Source organism: Sturnira hondurensis, unplaced genomic scaffold (assembly GCF_014824575.4).
Source record: "Sturnira hondurensis isolate 20B ecotype Veracruz unplaced genomic scaffold, ASM1482457v3 Scaffold0025395, whole genome shotgun sequence".
In the NCBI taxonomy this organism is placed as follows: domain Eukaryota; kingdom Metazoa; phylum Chordata; class Mammalia; order Chiroptera; family Phyllostomidae; genus Sturnira; species Sturnira hondurensis.
In genome coordinates, this window is record NW_028098026.1 from 1,064,680 (window position 1) to 1,079,621 (window position 14,942).

Sequence of the window (14,942 nt, forward strand, 5' to 3'; positions counted from 1 at the left end):
GGTCTCAAGCAATATTGTCCTGCTCCTTCAACCTTGTCCAGTGATAGGAGGTGCCTCTCGGCCTCTGAGCTTTTGGATACCCGTCAACGTCGGGCACCCACCAATCAGAGCTCTAGAACCGAACCCGTCCACACCGCGGAGTGGGCCTCGATGGGAGGAGCAGCCGTGATGACTGCGGGAAGATGACTGTTAGGACTTCCTGCAGGTTAGGTGATCCTATTCCCATGCTGCAGGGAGACGAGATTGGAGAAAGGACTTCCTCTCTCATCCTCCCCTGGCAGCGGTACAGAAGCAGGGCTGTAATTCTCCACACACAGGCCCGACACAGAGAAACCATAGAAACGTCTTTATTGAATGGGGCAGGGGTCATGCTGAGTTCTGAGACATGCAGTGAAGGGGCAGTCGTGAGCTGTCCTTGGTAATGAGGCCCCTAGGTTCGCCCTGGATTCCCTGGGCCTTCAGGTTCTCCCTTGGCTGACGGTCAGGCCTGGGTACTATTAAGTCCTTTGGAGCCAATGACTCAGATTTGGTATTTTAGACCTATGATCAGAATGTAGGTTGAAATTGGGACTCCAGGATGTGGGGTCCTCTCAAGGCCTTGGGTTCCTTCATGTATAAAGACATGGAAACTTTAGGATTTGGAGTTCCATTAAAGGCAGGGCTCATGGAATTTGGGTGTCTTGAAATCCATGACTCAGGGCATTGGGGTCATCTAGTTATCAGGAATGAGCATTCCTGTTTGTGGCCCCCTGGTACCTGTGAAATGGGCTTAAGGTGCTATGGGAGCCTGGGATGCATGCCCTGACTAGTCTTCTCCATTCCAGGCAGAAGGACCTCCACAATTGGAGTTTCCTGGGGGTTTAGGATTGGGTTTTATGATTTGGGATTCCCTGGGGATTTAAAAATTTCATGGTTTGGGGGTCCTGGGAATTTGGGCCTTAGGATCATCCCAAGGCTATAGGACTTGAGGGCACTGGGGAGTTTGGGATGTATATCCTGGGGTTTGGGATCCCCAGTCTCAGAATGGGGGCTCCAAATTTTAGGGTCCCCCAAAGGGGGAAGTTATCACTTTAAAAATAGAGCATTTTCTGGAAAACTGGCCAGCACAGGGGCTGTGGGCCATGTTGGGTGGGCTTCATACAAGGCACTGGGGGTTTCTTGAGGGTGCAGAGGGAAGGAATACTTGGGGGGGGCAGGGTCCTGTAATTAGCACTTTCAGGACTATTTTGGTTTCTGTAAACTGGGAGTGACAGTGGTCTGGCGTATGTCTCTTTTTGAAGGGTAAGAGCAGGGGCCTTTGTTAATGGAGGTGAGGCCTCAGATTGCAGTTTAAGGGTTTCCAGGTTAACAATGGGGATCACATCTTGAGGGGACTGATGTTAAATGCGGGACAGTGACAAAGATCTGTAACTGTAGCTCCGAAGGTGTGACCTGTGTTTATTTCAAGGGGACTAGATGGGAAGGGGTCTTTTTTAACAGGAGAGGGACCTGTGATAAGTGACTCAGGAATGTCCTGCTGTGGAGCATTATGTGGAGGTCACCATTTGGGATGATGTGGAAATCTGTTATTGGGGGCTCTGCTATGAGGGGCTGAGGATAGGGACTTGTTAGAAGGAGCTATATACTCAGGGAATCCTTTTCTGGGTAACATGGGGTCTGTATTTGGGGGGTTATCATGGGGGCTTCTGATAATAATGGGGCCTCAGTGATCAAGGGCTGGCTAATTGGGGTCTCTATTCCTTATGTGTTACTGGGAATATCTATCTCAGGGTGACTTGAGGGCTCCTTGCATCAGGAAATTCTATAGGGGGCTGTCTCTTTGCCAGGTGTCCAGGGCCTCTAAGACTGCATCTCCGCCCTCAGCATCCAGGGAAACCAGCAGCAGAAGAGCAATCTGGAAAGGAGAATCATGCATCAACCTGATACAGGGGTGGGGACATCTGGATCCATCTCCTTCAGCTCCCCCCCAAGTATCTGGAATCTGACTTTGCTGGATTCCACCTCTACCTCTTTGGCTATGCCTACTTAGGCCCCTGTGGAGGGTATTTTGCCTCTTCTACCTGCCCCTTAAAAGGTGAAGTCTCGCCCTGGCTGGTGTAGCTCAGTGGATTGCGCGCGGGCCTGCAAACAAAAGGATCACGGTTCGATTCCCAGTTAAGGCACATGCCTGGGTTGTAGGCCAGTTCCCAGCAGGGGATGTACAAGAGGCAACCATACATTGACATTTCTCTCCCTCTCTCCTTCCCTTCCCCCCTAAAGATAAATAAATAAAATAAAATAAAATAAAATAAAATAAAATAAAATAAAAAGCTGAAGTCTCTAGTATTCAGTGTGGAGCCTAGCTCCTAAAGACTGTTTTTGGGTAAGCTGACTAGTTACAAGTTTTCCTGCCCTCTATTTCTAGCCCCAACCAGAGCTCCAGAACCCTGTGTCCAATTGCCTGGCTTCACACCTGGAGATTGAGTTCTCTGATGCGATGTCCTTTGGGGTCCGGACTGTTGTGAAGGTGCGTTTGGGCTGCATCACTGAAGGGGAGGGCAAAATCTCAGGTGAGGGGATGCCAGACCCACCTGTGCCCTTAATACCCACCCAGACTCTTGGACCCCGCATTCCCAATACTCATCTGAACCTCTTTTGTCAATAATGTCCTCTGTGTCCTCCAATACCTATGTTCCCAGTGCCTACCCAGAGTCTTGTCATTAACATCCCCATATCCCATAGCGCTTACCCTCTTGGAGATACTGTTTCATCACTGTCCTGGCCCCTGTGTTTCTAGTTGAATCCTGGAGATTCTGTCACTAGCATTGACCCTCCTGTCCTATTTCCAGACTCTCCTCCCCACACTCTAGCACCCGACTCACTTGTCACTTGATGCACTTTTTTGGCTCCCACATTGTCCCCAAGGGGGTCAGTGGATCCACCAGTCCTGGGGAGACACAAGGAGTGGAAGGAGTCAGCGCCACAGAAGCCAGGGTCTGACCTGGAGATGGGGGCCAGGGGCTCACACAGAAAGAGCTTGGGTGTGGGCATGGGTATCCACAATCTTACTAGTTCAAGAGGGGAGTTCTGAGTGGCGCCTTAGGTTAAGATTCGAGTTTGGGCTCACCTCTGAATTCGGGATGCTGGTGCAAAGACTCCATGTCTTGGGGGGCAGGTGAAGTACCGGACACCAAAGACAGAGCCATCATGCTTGCCCGTGGGCTGGTCTAGCTCAATACCATACCAGTAACCTGAAGCAGAAGAGTGTCAGGATACCTCGAGGCCTGCCTCCCCTGAACCCCAGATCCCCATTCTCACCTGGGGCAAAGTCTGTCTTCCCGTAGAAGCGTACAACCCCTTGCTTTTGGCCTGCTACAAGAACTTGGTCTCCAACCTCAGCCTTGGCTCCCTCACGCTGCTGCAGGCTCCCCAGAGATGGGGATGATAGGGGCTTCTTTTTGCCTGGAGGTGGAGGATATACCAGTCGGGTAGGGCTCCCAGACACCTGCCCCGGGGGACCATGCCACCAGAAAGCCCTAAGGCAGGAATTCCATCCTAGCTCCAATCAGAGGAATTTCAGAGCCTTCCCCAGAACTGCAGGGCTTTCGGTGTGGAGGGAAATCTCAGTTAAGAACTGGGAGAACCCCAGAATCCTTTCTCAAAGCTGAGGTTATTTGGGCCAAAGAAAAAAATGAGTCACAGAAGTCAGGAACCCAGAAATTGTCCTTTTAAAATACAGGAGGGAGCTGGGTCTGAGGACACTGGATACTCAAGTCTCTAAAGCTAGGAACCTGAAAGATTCTTCCCTAAAACTGGGGGAAAACTTTTGGGCCTAAAGTTATAGAAGGCAGAGAACTCACAGCTCCTTCCAAGAACTGGGTTGGGCCAGAACTAAGTCAAAGTAGAAACCGAGTTAAAGAAGTCAGGTCTAAAGGTCATCCTCTAAAACTAGAGAGTTTGGGCCTGGGGAGAAACTGGGCCACAGAAGCTGGCCTACCCACAGACTATCTCCAAGACTGGCTCTGCTCACCCCCAGGGCTCCCTCTCTGACCTTTGTGTTCCCTTCGGCCTTTGCCAGTGACACGGGAGAAATCCATCCGGGGAGTACGAGGTGTGGAGGTGACTGATGAAGGGGGTGCATCCACTGCCTTGGAGATCTTGGACACAGAGGCAAAGAGACCTGGGAGGATAGAGCCTGGGCTGGGAGTTGTCCAAGTCTTTGCCCTATGCCCTCCGCCCCACCGCCATCCCCCAAGCCTCATTACCCAGTCAGCAACATCAGAACTACTAAGTGGACCTCACCAACCACTCCTTTGGGGCCCCTGGTGGGACTGACCCTGCTTGGGAGGGCAGATGAAGTACCGGACACCACCAACACTGCCATCATTCTTGCCCTCGGGTTCGTCCAGCTCCACGCCCACCCACTGGCCACTGGCAAACTCCGTGGTCCCACAGAACCGCAGTGTGCCCGTCTGAGGAAATAAAGGAGGATGTGGTTTGGGAAGGCCATGGTAGATCACTGGCAGACATGCGGTCTCCCAGGCGTAGGCCCAGTGCGCTGAGCATGAGATTGCCTGGGACGTTGTCATAGTTGGGTAGCGTGACCTTGGGGAGAGCGCAGGAGAGTGGCACAGCCTCCTCCAGCAGTATTCATGGTTCCTTGGCCACCAACACTGCCTCTGCCTTGTCCAGGGACATGTCCGTGGGGTCTGGGACCACCTCTGCTGGCACCTGCCCCTTTCGGTTCTGAGGGCCAATAGTGGTGAGGTAGATGAGGGAGCCCCAGGCTCAAATCTCAGCTCAGACATCACCATTTATTGCCTATATGACTTAACACCTCACTGGGTCTCGATGTCTTCATGTACAAAACAGGAATAAAAACTGTACCCACCTTACAGGATTGTTATAGAACTGCCCTGTCCATTGCAATAAAGAACCACTAGCCAAAATATGACAATTTAAGTAAAATTAAATTAAAATTTCATGTCCCCAATCACAACAGCCACATTTCAAGTGCTTAATAGCCACCTATGGCTTGTAGCTACCTCATTGGAGAACATAGCAGACACAAAACACTTTCGTCATCACAAAAAGGTCTACTGCACAGGGCTGTTATAGAAAAACAGAAGCCCCCAGAACAGGCCGGGGGCTGAGTAAGGTGTTAGTGTTGACTACTATTATCCTGTAACTTTGGTCCAGGGACTCCCAGGCCAGTGTCATCTGGAAAATCTGAATAACAGTCTACCTCCTAGGCGGATTGTCTGGTTGAAACATTTTTTATATAAAGTTGCTTAGCTACAGTGAGTGTGGTTATTACCACTGTGTGAGGCTCCCTCACCTCTCTAAGTCTCAGTTCCCTGTCTGTAAAATGGGCTAACTACAAACGCTACTTTGGAGGGTTAGTGGAGGGATCTCAGCAGTGCCCGGCACACAAAGAGCACTTAGAATGCACCAAGCCCTGTTCTAAGGGCTTTACACATTTTAACTAATTCAGACCTCATACCAGGTTTAAAAGGGAGGTACTGTTATTAGCTCTGTTGCACAGATGAAGGAACTGATGCCCAGAAAGGCAGACTCACTGGCCTCAGGCCCCAGATCTCGTTAGGATATGCCTCAGCAACCTCCTCAGCCTGAGCTCAAAATCACTGCGCTATGCCGGTTTTCTAAGGAGTAGGGATAGTGACTACATGTCCTCAGACAAAGAGTTTCACCTCTTTGAGCCTCTTACAGTCTTCTGGACTGTAAAACAGGGAGAATGAACGCATCCTGCTTTTAGAATTGTCACATGAATTTGATTAGATCACATACAGAAAGCTTTCCAGATGGGGCTGCATACTTAAACAAAAACAGTGAGGAAACAAAATGACTTCTATGGTTTCCCACTGTATAAGGAATAACATCCAGATTTCTTCCAGTGGCCTGCAGGTCTGGTGTGATCAGTCCCTGCTGACCTCTCCACCTATTCTTCCCTCCTGTACAGCTGGGCCTCTGTACCAGCTGTTACCAACTCCCTATTTTCGCAGGGTGAGTTCCTTCCCATCTCAGCTCAGACATCACCTCCTTAGAGAAGCACTCTTGGAGAACCAGTTAAAACCTCCTCTACCTTTAGCCAGGGACAATTTACTAAATATAAACACTTAATGATTTTCAAAATTTTTGTTGCTACCAGAAATGATCTTAACTATAGGTTTACTTTATTGACAGTCTCTCCTTCATTAGAAACGAAGCCCCATGAGAGCAGGTCTGGGGCTGACAGTCCTTTATCCCCAAGAATGGGCTGGGTCAGGCATGGACCCTGAGGGTCACCAGCAAATGAGTCAAAGTTGGAATGCCTAGATGAAGATTCTCTCTGCCCTCTGGCCCTTTTCACCTGCTTGTCCTACCTGAGACCCTCTTCTCCTGGCTCACTACTCCTCATCTTCAACTGGTTACATCTTCTGGCACACCGATTCTTCTGATCTGTACATTTTTCCCAAAGTACTGACTTCTCTGGGAGCAGAGGTGAGGACTGATGGGACCACAGAGGCCACAAGACCCAGATGGTGCAGAGCTGCAGTGACCACTGATTGTGCTTCCCCATGACAGTCACAACTGCTCTGGGCTGTCACTGTCAGTTGAGGGAAATCTGTCTTCCCCCTTGGACTGCGACCTCAGCCCAGAGTGGAGCACAAAAGAGGCACTCACTGAACAACTGTCAGGTGAAACAAAAACAGTGTGACTCATTGGGAGGGTGCCCAAGGGCTCAGTTCTGAGGGATGATGGCTGAGTCATGCCCTCCCCTTACCCAATCCAGTCCCTGACCTTCTGGCCATCCAGCAGCACGCGGTCTCCCAGGCGTAGGCCCAGTGTGCTGAGCATGAGATTGCCCGGGACGTTGTCGTAGTTGGGTAGCGTGACCTTGGGGAGAGCACAGGAGAGTGGCACAGCCTCCTCCAGCAGTGTTCGTAGTTCCTTGGCCACAAGCGCTGCCTCTGCCTTGTCCAGGGACATGTCCATGGGGTCTGGGACCACCTCTGCTGGCACCTGCCCCTTTCGGTTCTGAGGGCCAATGGGAAGATGGGAGCAAGGAATCAGTGGCACAGGCTGTATCCCCACTGAACCCATTCCCTGAGACCCCAGGTCTAGGTGAAGCAGAAGCCAACGTGGGACTAAGAAGGGGTGAGGCATTAAGGTTCAGATCTCAGTCTGTGAATGTCAAGTGATTAGAAGTGGGACTAGGAGTGGAGCTGATAGGAAATGCAGTTTACAGTTAAAGTGTTGTAGGTCATGCCTACAGGGAGGCCATGGCCCTAGAGACCCAGAGCCAGGAATGGGGCCACGTGAGAGATGAACACTGAAAACGAACTCCCATGTACTGAGTCAGTGATCCATCTGAGCTAATGGGAAGGAAGTGAGGCAAAGCCTCAGGGTGACAGGTGTCACCCCAAGATACCTGTGCCTGGGATGCTGCAGAGTAAGCTGGTGTTAAAGATAGGACCTAGAAATGGACAGGTTGGGGTTGAAGGTCATATTGAGGGCTTATGTAGGGCCCAACCCTCTAATTCACCAAGGCTCTCACTCGACCTGCTTCATGATCTCTAGGTGCTGTCTATACACAGCTACAGGGTCAGCCAGGACTGAAAAAAGATATTCCTTGCTGGGTGACCCTGGACAAATCACTCACTCACTCGGCCTCAGTTTTCCCATNACCACCTCTGCTGGCACCTGCCCCTTTCGGTTCTGAGAGCCAATGGGAAGACAGGAGCAAGGACTCAGTGGCACAGGCTGTATCCCCACTGAACCCATGCCCTGAGACCCCAGGTCTAGGTGAAGCAGAAGCCAATGTGGGACTAAGAAGGGGTGAGGCATTAAGGTTCAGATCTCAGTCTGTGAATGTCAAGTGATGAGAAGTGGGACTAGGAGTGGAGCTGATGGGAAATGCAGTTTACAGTTAAAGTGTTATAGGTCATGCCTACAGGGAGGCCATGGCCCTAGAGACCCAGAGCCAGAAATGGGGCCACGTGAGAGATGAACAGTGAAAACGAACTCCCATGTACTGAGTCAGTGATCCATCTGAGCTAATGGGAAGGAAGTGAGGCAAAGCCTCAGGGTGACAGGTGTCACCCCAAGATACCTGTACCTGGGATGCTGCAGAGTAAGCTGGTGCTAAAGATAGGACCTAGAAATGGACAGGTTGGGGTTGAAGGTCATATTGAGGGCTTATGTAGGGCCCAACCCTCTAATTCACCAAGGCTCTCACTCGACCTGCTTCATGATCTCTCTCTATACACAGCTACAGGGTCAGCCAGGACTGAAAAAAGATATTCCTTGCTGGGTGACCCTGGACAAACCACTCACTCACTCGGCCTCAGTTTTCCCATTGTAAAATAGCGCTCATAACACAGTTCACCTGACATATCATGAACACTAAGTAAATGTCAGCTATTATTTCATTTGTTGAATGTACAGATGATCTTTGTAATATTTTGAGAGCTTCCAGAGACACAGGTGGTCAGGGCCAACCCTCAGCCTCTGCAGATGCCTGCTGGCCTAGAAAGGAATGGGGGAGGAAGGAGAAGGAGGATAACAGTGCTGGGCCAGGGTGGCAGTACCCGCAGTGCTGGGTTGGCACCGTGCTCCAGCAAACATTTGGCCGCGCCCAGGCATAGGTTGGAGGCAGCGATGTGCAGGGCTGAGCCATGGTTGAAGTCACTGCACGTGGAGTTCACCACTGGGAGGTGGGTGAGAAGAGAAATCTGGGTGAGCGTCCTTGACACCCCAGGCGTCCCCCTACCTTCGAACCTCCAGAAACCCATCTCTTAACTGTCTCTTAACTCGCAGGCCCTAGTGCCTCCCACACAACCCCACCTCCCCCTATAAGGTCCAGCCCTGCCCAAAGGTAGAGGACCACTGAGTCCCATCTCCAATTCCTCCTATGACCAGCCTCCCATTATCTCCTCAGTCTGGTCCCCCTCCCTACCCAGCCAAGACTCCATCACTTGGTATCCCTTCTTCTTCATGCCACACCCCACATCAACAACCTGGGACATCCTCCTCTGTTTCCAGGCCTCCTCCCTCACTGGGTCCTGGTCTCCTCACCCCAGCCCAGGCTTCTCCCCTCACCTCGTGGCCGTGCACCCTTTAGCAGCACACGCACAAGGTCAGGCACGTCGAAATAGGCCGCATAGTGCAGAGCGTTCATGTTGGTCCAGCGGCTGCGCAGGGTCACGTCTGCACCCAGCGCCAACAGCTGCTGTGAGAGGCGCACTGCCGCAGTGGGGTCCCCTGCATCACAGCCTGAGTCAGTCTGCATGACCCCCTCTAGAGCAAGGGCCCAGTGCATGGGGAAGACCCTGGGCCTCAGGGACTACACTTTGGGAACTTAGGCTGTGGGTTCGGAAGGATCTGAGGGCCAGGGTTCTGGGTGGTTTTGAAGGTGTTGGGTCTGGGGCCCTAGATTTTGGGGCACATGGTTTGGAGGTTTGGACTCTCACCAACTCCATGGGCCCCAGCCTTGCAGGCATAATGGAGCAGTGTCATGTCAGTCAGCCCATCACGATCATTCACATGGCAGCCTCGACGCAGAATCTGGGAGTACCACAGGGCCAGGGAAGGTTACTCAAACACGCGAGGTACTCCATCCTCTCCCTCCCTGGCCTCCCCAGTGTTCTTACCTCGTTGCCAATGACGTCAATCTTGTGCTGTACTTGGGGCACCCACTGGCGCACAATGGCAAACAGCTCTGGGATGGTGGTCTGCGGGTCAAACAGAATCTCCTGGCACGCTGGGTCATTGGGGTCGAAGAAGGTGAAGGCTGAGGTGGCAAGAGGTCTACAGTCACCCCAGGCAAGCTGACCTCCTTCCATCCTGAGGCAAGGGAGGCTCTAGGTCTCTGTCTTTTAGACCCTCTCTAAGGTGGGGTCTCAAACTAGTGGCACTTAGGCCACAGGCATAGTGCACATGGCCTTCAGAGTCAGGAGTTTCCACATACAAGTCTGGACACCCAGGATGTCTTAAAAAATTGGAGGACTGGGCATTTCCCACAGAGCAGCAAACACCATCCTTTGAAGCAAGAGTGTTGCCCTGGCTGGTGTGACTCAGTGGATTGAGTGCTGGCCTGCAAACCGAGAGGTTGCCGGTTTGATTCCCAGTCAGGGCACATGTCTGGGTTGTGGGCCAGTCCCTAAGTCGGGGGCCTGTGAGAAGCAACCGACTGATGTATGTCTAGCGCACTGATGTTTCTCTCCCTCTCTTTCCCTTTCCCCTCTCCCTAAAAATAAATAAATAAAATATTCAATAATAAAAGAAAAGAAAAGAGTGTGGTAAAGAGTGGTAGCACCCTTGACTCTGCGTGCCTGAGGGGGCTTCTAGTGCACTGTTGCCCTGACAGAGTGTGGGGACAGTTTGGTCAAATCTCCAAAGGAAAAATAAAAACAGAAATCCAGGTTTTTAAGAAAAGTCGCCCCAATTTTTCAAATGCTGTGTAGTCCACATAAAATGTATGCACGGTTAGTATCTAACCTGTGGCCAGCCAGGGTGGTGCCCACAGGGACTTCTGTCTCCCTCAGTTAGACTCTGATGAGTGTTGCGCTCTGCAGTAACACCAGCACCTAGCTTAGCATCTGGCGTATGGCAGGAACTCAGTGCATGTTGAGTGAATGAGTAATGAATGACCAGATGATACGGAGCCCAGGGAAGTGCTGCATAGGTGTCTCCGGGAATTAATCTTTTAAAATCCCTGTCACAAAACAGCACTCCCTGGCTCAGAATACTGCCCTGGCTCCAGTCACATTCAGAACAGAGACCACAGTCCTTCCCACCACCTACAGGTCCTGCACAAACTGGCCTCATCTATTCCCTCCCCTCACTGCCTCACTCATTCCCTTCAACCACACTGGCCTCTTTCTGTCCTTCCAACACGCTAGGCAAGTTCCTCTCTTAGGGTCTTTGTACCTGCTGTTTTTCTTTCCTGGGACAATCTTGCCAAGGCTTTCCAGGTCTGTACTCAAATGTCACCTCTTCCGAGAAGTCTCCCTGATCACTCTATTGAAATCAGCACCTCTGCTGTCTCCATCTTCTGCCTTTGTTTATTTCTTTATTCACAGCACATATCTCTACTTAACTCGTCTATACTTCCCTCTCTCCTTTTCTCCCTTCCTCTTTCCTTCTGTTTCTCTTCTTCCCTTTGTTCTTCTTTTATGTATGTGTGTGTGTGTGTGTGTGTGTACACAGTCTTTTATTTTATTGTTACTCTATTACAGTTGTCCCAATTTTTCTCCCTTTGGATCAGCCCACCCCCACCCCTACACTATCTCCCTCATTAAAGATATAAATGCAACACTCTCATTCTGCCTCGGTCCCTCCCTTATCCCCAAGGCCCAGCACAAAACCTGCAATGGAGGAGGTGTTCAGTTAATCTCTGCTCAATTAATGTACAAATTTAATAAACAAATACATCAGTTCCTCTTAAAGGAATCAGTTCCTCTTAAATGTGGTCAGTTCCTCGACCACATTTCCAGATTCCTTCACCTTTTGTGGCCAGTCCTGCTTGTCTTACAAGCAGTGTCCCTGGGGAGGGGCAGGGTGGGGGACAGCCCAGACCTTCTCACTTCCCACCAGGTCAAAGGCCCCAGCCATATCCAGCCAAAAGGAGATTTTCCGGGTTTCCGGGATGGATTCCCTGCCCCTACTGCAGAGATTACTTCCTTATTTTTCTATCAGACTGAGGTTAACTAGCTACCTCTCTGATCCACCTCTAGTGGGTGGCATTTCCTTACCTTCTGACCCTCACAGCCAATGTCTTCTAAAAGCCCCTTCTTAAATCCAATTCCAGATGAGCCCCACACTCCCTACCTTGTAGCCAGAGGGAGCTTGTAAACATCAGATCTACCACTCCTCTGCTCTTAAACCATCCCTCAAATGCTCTCCCCCAATCACATTTGGAGTATATCCAAGGTCCTCACTGTGGCCTTACAAGACCCTTTCAGATCTATCCATTGCCAACCTCTCACTCAACTCTGATTGCTCCCTAACTGCAGCTCCATGAGCTTTTTGTTCTAAGCTCAGTCCTGTTCCAAACCTATGGCTCTGTACTTGCTTCTCTCTGCCTGGAACTCTCTGCAGCTGTCCTACGGCTGATTCCTCCTCAGGCTCTGGGTCTCAGCCTAAATGCTGCCTCATCTGTAAGACCCACCCCGACCCCTCTGTCTCAAGTTGCTGCTTTCTGGCCATTCTCTACTTTTATTTCTATCTCTTCTTTCTTTCATAGCACTTACTCCAACCTAAAGTTATCTGATTTATTGATTGTTTGTTATTCAGTCTTTTCTTTCCTGAGAGAAGGGACCATCCCTGGATTGCTCACCATTAAATCTCTATCACCCAAGGCTTGTCACAGAGTAGTTGAACACTGCTTGATGATTAGACACTTTCAGTTTCTCCAAGACGCCACCCTCTCAGCTCCACAACCGCCTTCCTCGGAGCCTTTACTTCTGCAGTTATCTCTCCCAGGACCCCTTTCCGTGATCCTTCCCCAATTAACTCCCAACTCATCCGCAGGTCTCCCTCCAATGTTACTTCCTCAGAAAAGACATGTCTCAACAAGCTATTGCAGTATCCCATTCTTCACAACCACAATTCTCGTCATGTCTTGTAATTACATATTTATGTTATACTTATTTGTTGTGGTCATTACTGAGACCTGTGAGTCCTCTCAGGGCAAAGGCTGGGTCTGTCTTGTTCCATGCTGTGCCACCAGCTCCTGGCACAGAGCCAGGTCTATAGTAGGCTTTCAACAAATGTCTGCTGAATGACTAAATGACTGAATGATGTATCATGAGCCAAAGATTAGGCTTATTCTGAAACCATTCTCCAATGAATGAATGAATGAATGAATGAATAGGGTGGGGGGCTGGAATGCAAGGAGGGACTCAGCAGCTGAAACTCCTTGGGCCCACGTTCAGATACCCCAGAATCCTCCCACAGTCACCACTGGCAGAGCTTAGCCCAACTTCCCTAGCCATCTAAAAGCTCCAGGCTGGATTCCAGGGTGGGAAGGTGGTTACCGTAGTCCTTGGGGAGGGGGGCAGGTGCAGAGGGGTGCACAACAGGCTTCTGCCGGCGCTCCTGGGTGGGGCTGGGGGCCTCGGGAACCGGCTCATCCTCCTCATCCTCTTCTTCCTCCTCGTCCCGGAGTGGCGGGGCCATCGGGGCAGGATCGGTCTTAGTCATGGTCCTCAGTGGCCCTTGGAGGGGCAGCCTTCAGGCAGACTGTGGAGGCAAAGGTCAGCTAAAGAGGGCACCCCACAGACTACGGAATCCAAGCCCACAGAAGCCCCCAGGGCCTCAGCTCTGGGAGGTGCTGAGGGGCAAACATAAAGTCATCCGTTACCCACTAGAGGACTCTGGTATGTGGGCCTAGGCCCCCATTCTTCTCCTCTAGCGTCAGGGCCCTCAGTCTAGGCCGCCCGGTCCCCAGGTTTGTTTATCTCTGGATGCACTTACGCTTCGACCCTCCCCTTCTCCGCAAGCCTCCCCTCCGTCCGTCTTACCTTGGGCAAACCAGGCCAGAGACCAAAGCTGACAGTGGGTATAGTGGAAAAATGGGGTGTTAGTTTTGGGGGAAGTGATGGGTGAGGAGGAGACAGAGAGAAGGGGACAAGGCACGGACACCGACGAGGGGAGGATGGGGAGGGAGGAGAACTGAAAGCGCATGCGCCGTTTTACTCCCACTTGGCCGAGGGCGGGGGTGAGAGGGGGAAGACGATGCTGGGAGGCTGCTGGTGTTTATGAACCGGGTGGAAGATCTGCGGGGAAGGGGACAGACATGGAGGATGGGGGCGAGGAAGAGGTGGCTACGGAAAAAGGATGTGAGACACGGAGACAGAAGGAGAGGCGAAGTGCAGACAAGGACTGCACTTTCTCTAAGACAGGACTGGTAAAGCCAGCGCAGTGCTTTCTGCCCCCCCACCCCGATGATGGAGCCTCCCTGTAAGCCAGCAAACCAGGCCAGTTCGGGCAGGGGGTCTCATTGTTGGGTATTTTCCATCGGTGAGATCTCAAACCTGACTCCTTCTCCATGCTCGCCCTATAGAAGGGGTGTCTTAGAGATATGATTGTTATCACCATTGTTGTCATTCTCATCCCATAGTACTCACATAGCACTTACTAGGCCCAGAAAGGTTAAGCCACTTGCCCAAGGGCACACAGCAAGTAGGTGGTGGAGCAGAGACTTGAAACCAGGCAGTCTGGGCTTTTAATCACCATGCTGCATGGCTGTAGCAGAGTCTAGAGGGCTCAGAACCCTTACTTTCACCAGGAAAGCCTCCTGGAATCACCCAGGCCTTCCCGGATACAGTATCCTAGCTGTCATACCTGCCTGGCTGTGGCCTGCACTGCCCACAAGAGTTCCAGCCTGCACAGGGCTGGGGAACTTTGTCTTCTACCCCTCGTCCTTTTAATGGGCAGGGCCAATAGTTCCATCTCCAAAATATTTCCAGAATTGTATCCCTCACCCCTCACCCCTCCCCTCATCTGGGTCTATCCTTCATCTTCCCTCACCTGGAACATGGCAGCACTTCTCCCTCTCATCCTGCTGCTCCCTTCCCCCTACAGCAACCAGTATGCAACTGGCATACTACCCTGTATGCAACCAGATGGACCTAGCATGTATCACATCAGGGCCTTCCTCTTAGAAGCACCCACTTGCTGACCTCACTTCAGGTACAAGCCAATGTTCTCAACCACAGCCCACAGGCCCTATGTGGACTTTCCCCCATCGTCTCTCCAATCTCATCTCCGCTCACTCTCCCCCTTATTCACTCCACTCCAAGCACACTGGCCTTGCTCCTCCCCATGTAGGACTTTTACACTGGTCTTTCCTTCTGCCTGAATGCTCTTCCCCCAGATATTTGGTTCCCTCTTCTAAGATTTTCTTTTCAGTAAAACCTTCAAATTGCACACACATCTCACCACAGACACACACTTAC

At 51.3% G+C, this 14,942-nt stretch overlaps 1 protein-coding gene across 2 annotated transcripts; it reads right to left on the bottom strand.

Moving 5' to 3' along the window:
* Positions 1-331: 331 nt before the first annotated feature.
* CLIP3 (CAP-Gly domain containing linker protein 3) lies at positions 332-13,644 on the bottom strand. Of its 2 annotated transcripts, none has more exons than XM_037039558.1 (14): positions 13,506-13,644; positions 13,020-13,213; positions 9,633-9,772; positions 9,453-9,546; positions 9,082-9,243; positions 8,571-8,689; positions 6,781-7,017; positions 4,316-4,451; positions 4,031-4,159; positions 3,298-3,441; positions 3,107-3,230; positions 2,862-2,926; positions 2,453-2,525; positions 332-1,894 (listed from the first exon to the last, which is right to left on the bottom strand). In XM_037039558.1, exons 2-14 carry the CDS (start codon positions 13,183-13,185, stop codon positions 1,840-1,842), a joined length of 1,644 nt encoding a protein of 547 aa, XP_036895453.1. In that variant the 5' UTR covers positions 13,186-13,213; positions 13,506-13,644; the 3' UTR covers positions 332-1,839. The 2 variants fall into 2 exon arrangements, with proteins under 2 accessions (XP_036895453.1, XP_036895454.1); XM_037039559.1 differs by having other exon boundaries at positions 13,020-13,224.
* Positions 13,645-14,942: the final 1,298 nt, after the last annotated feature.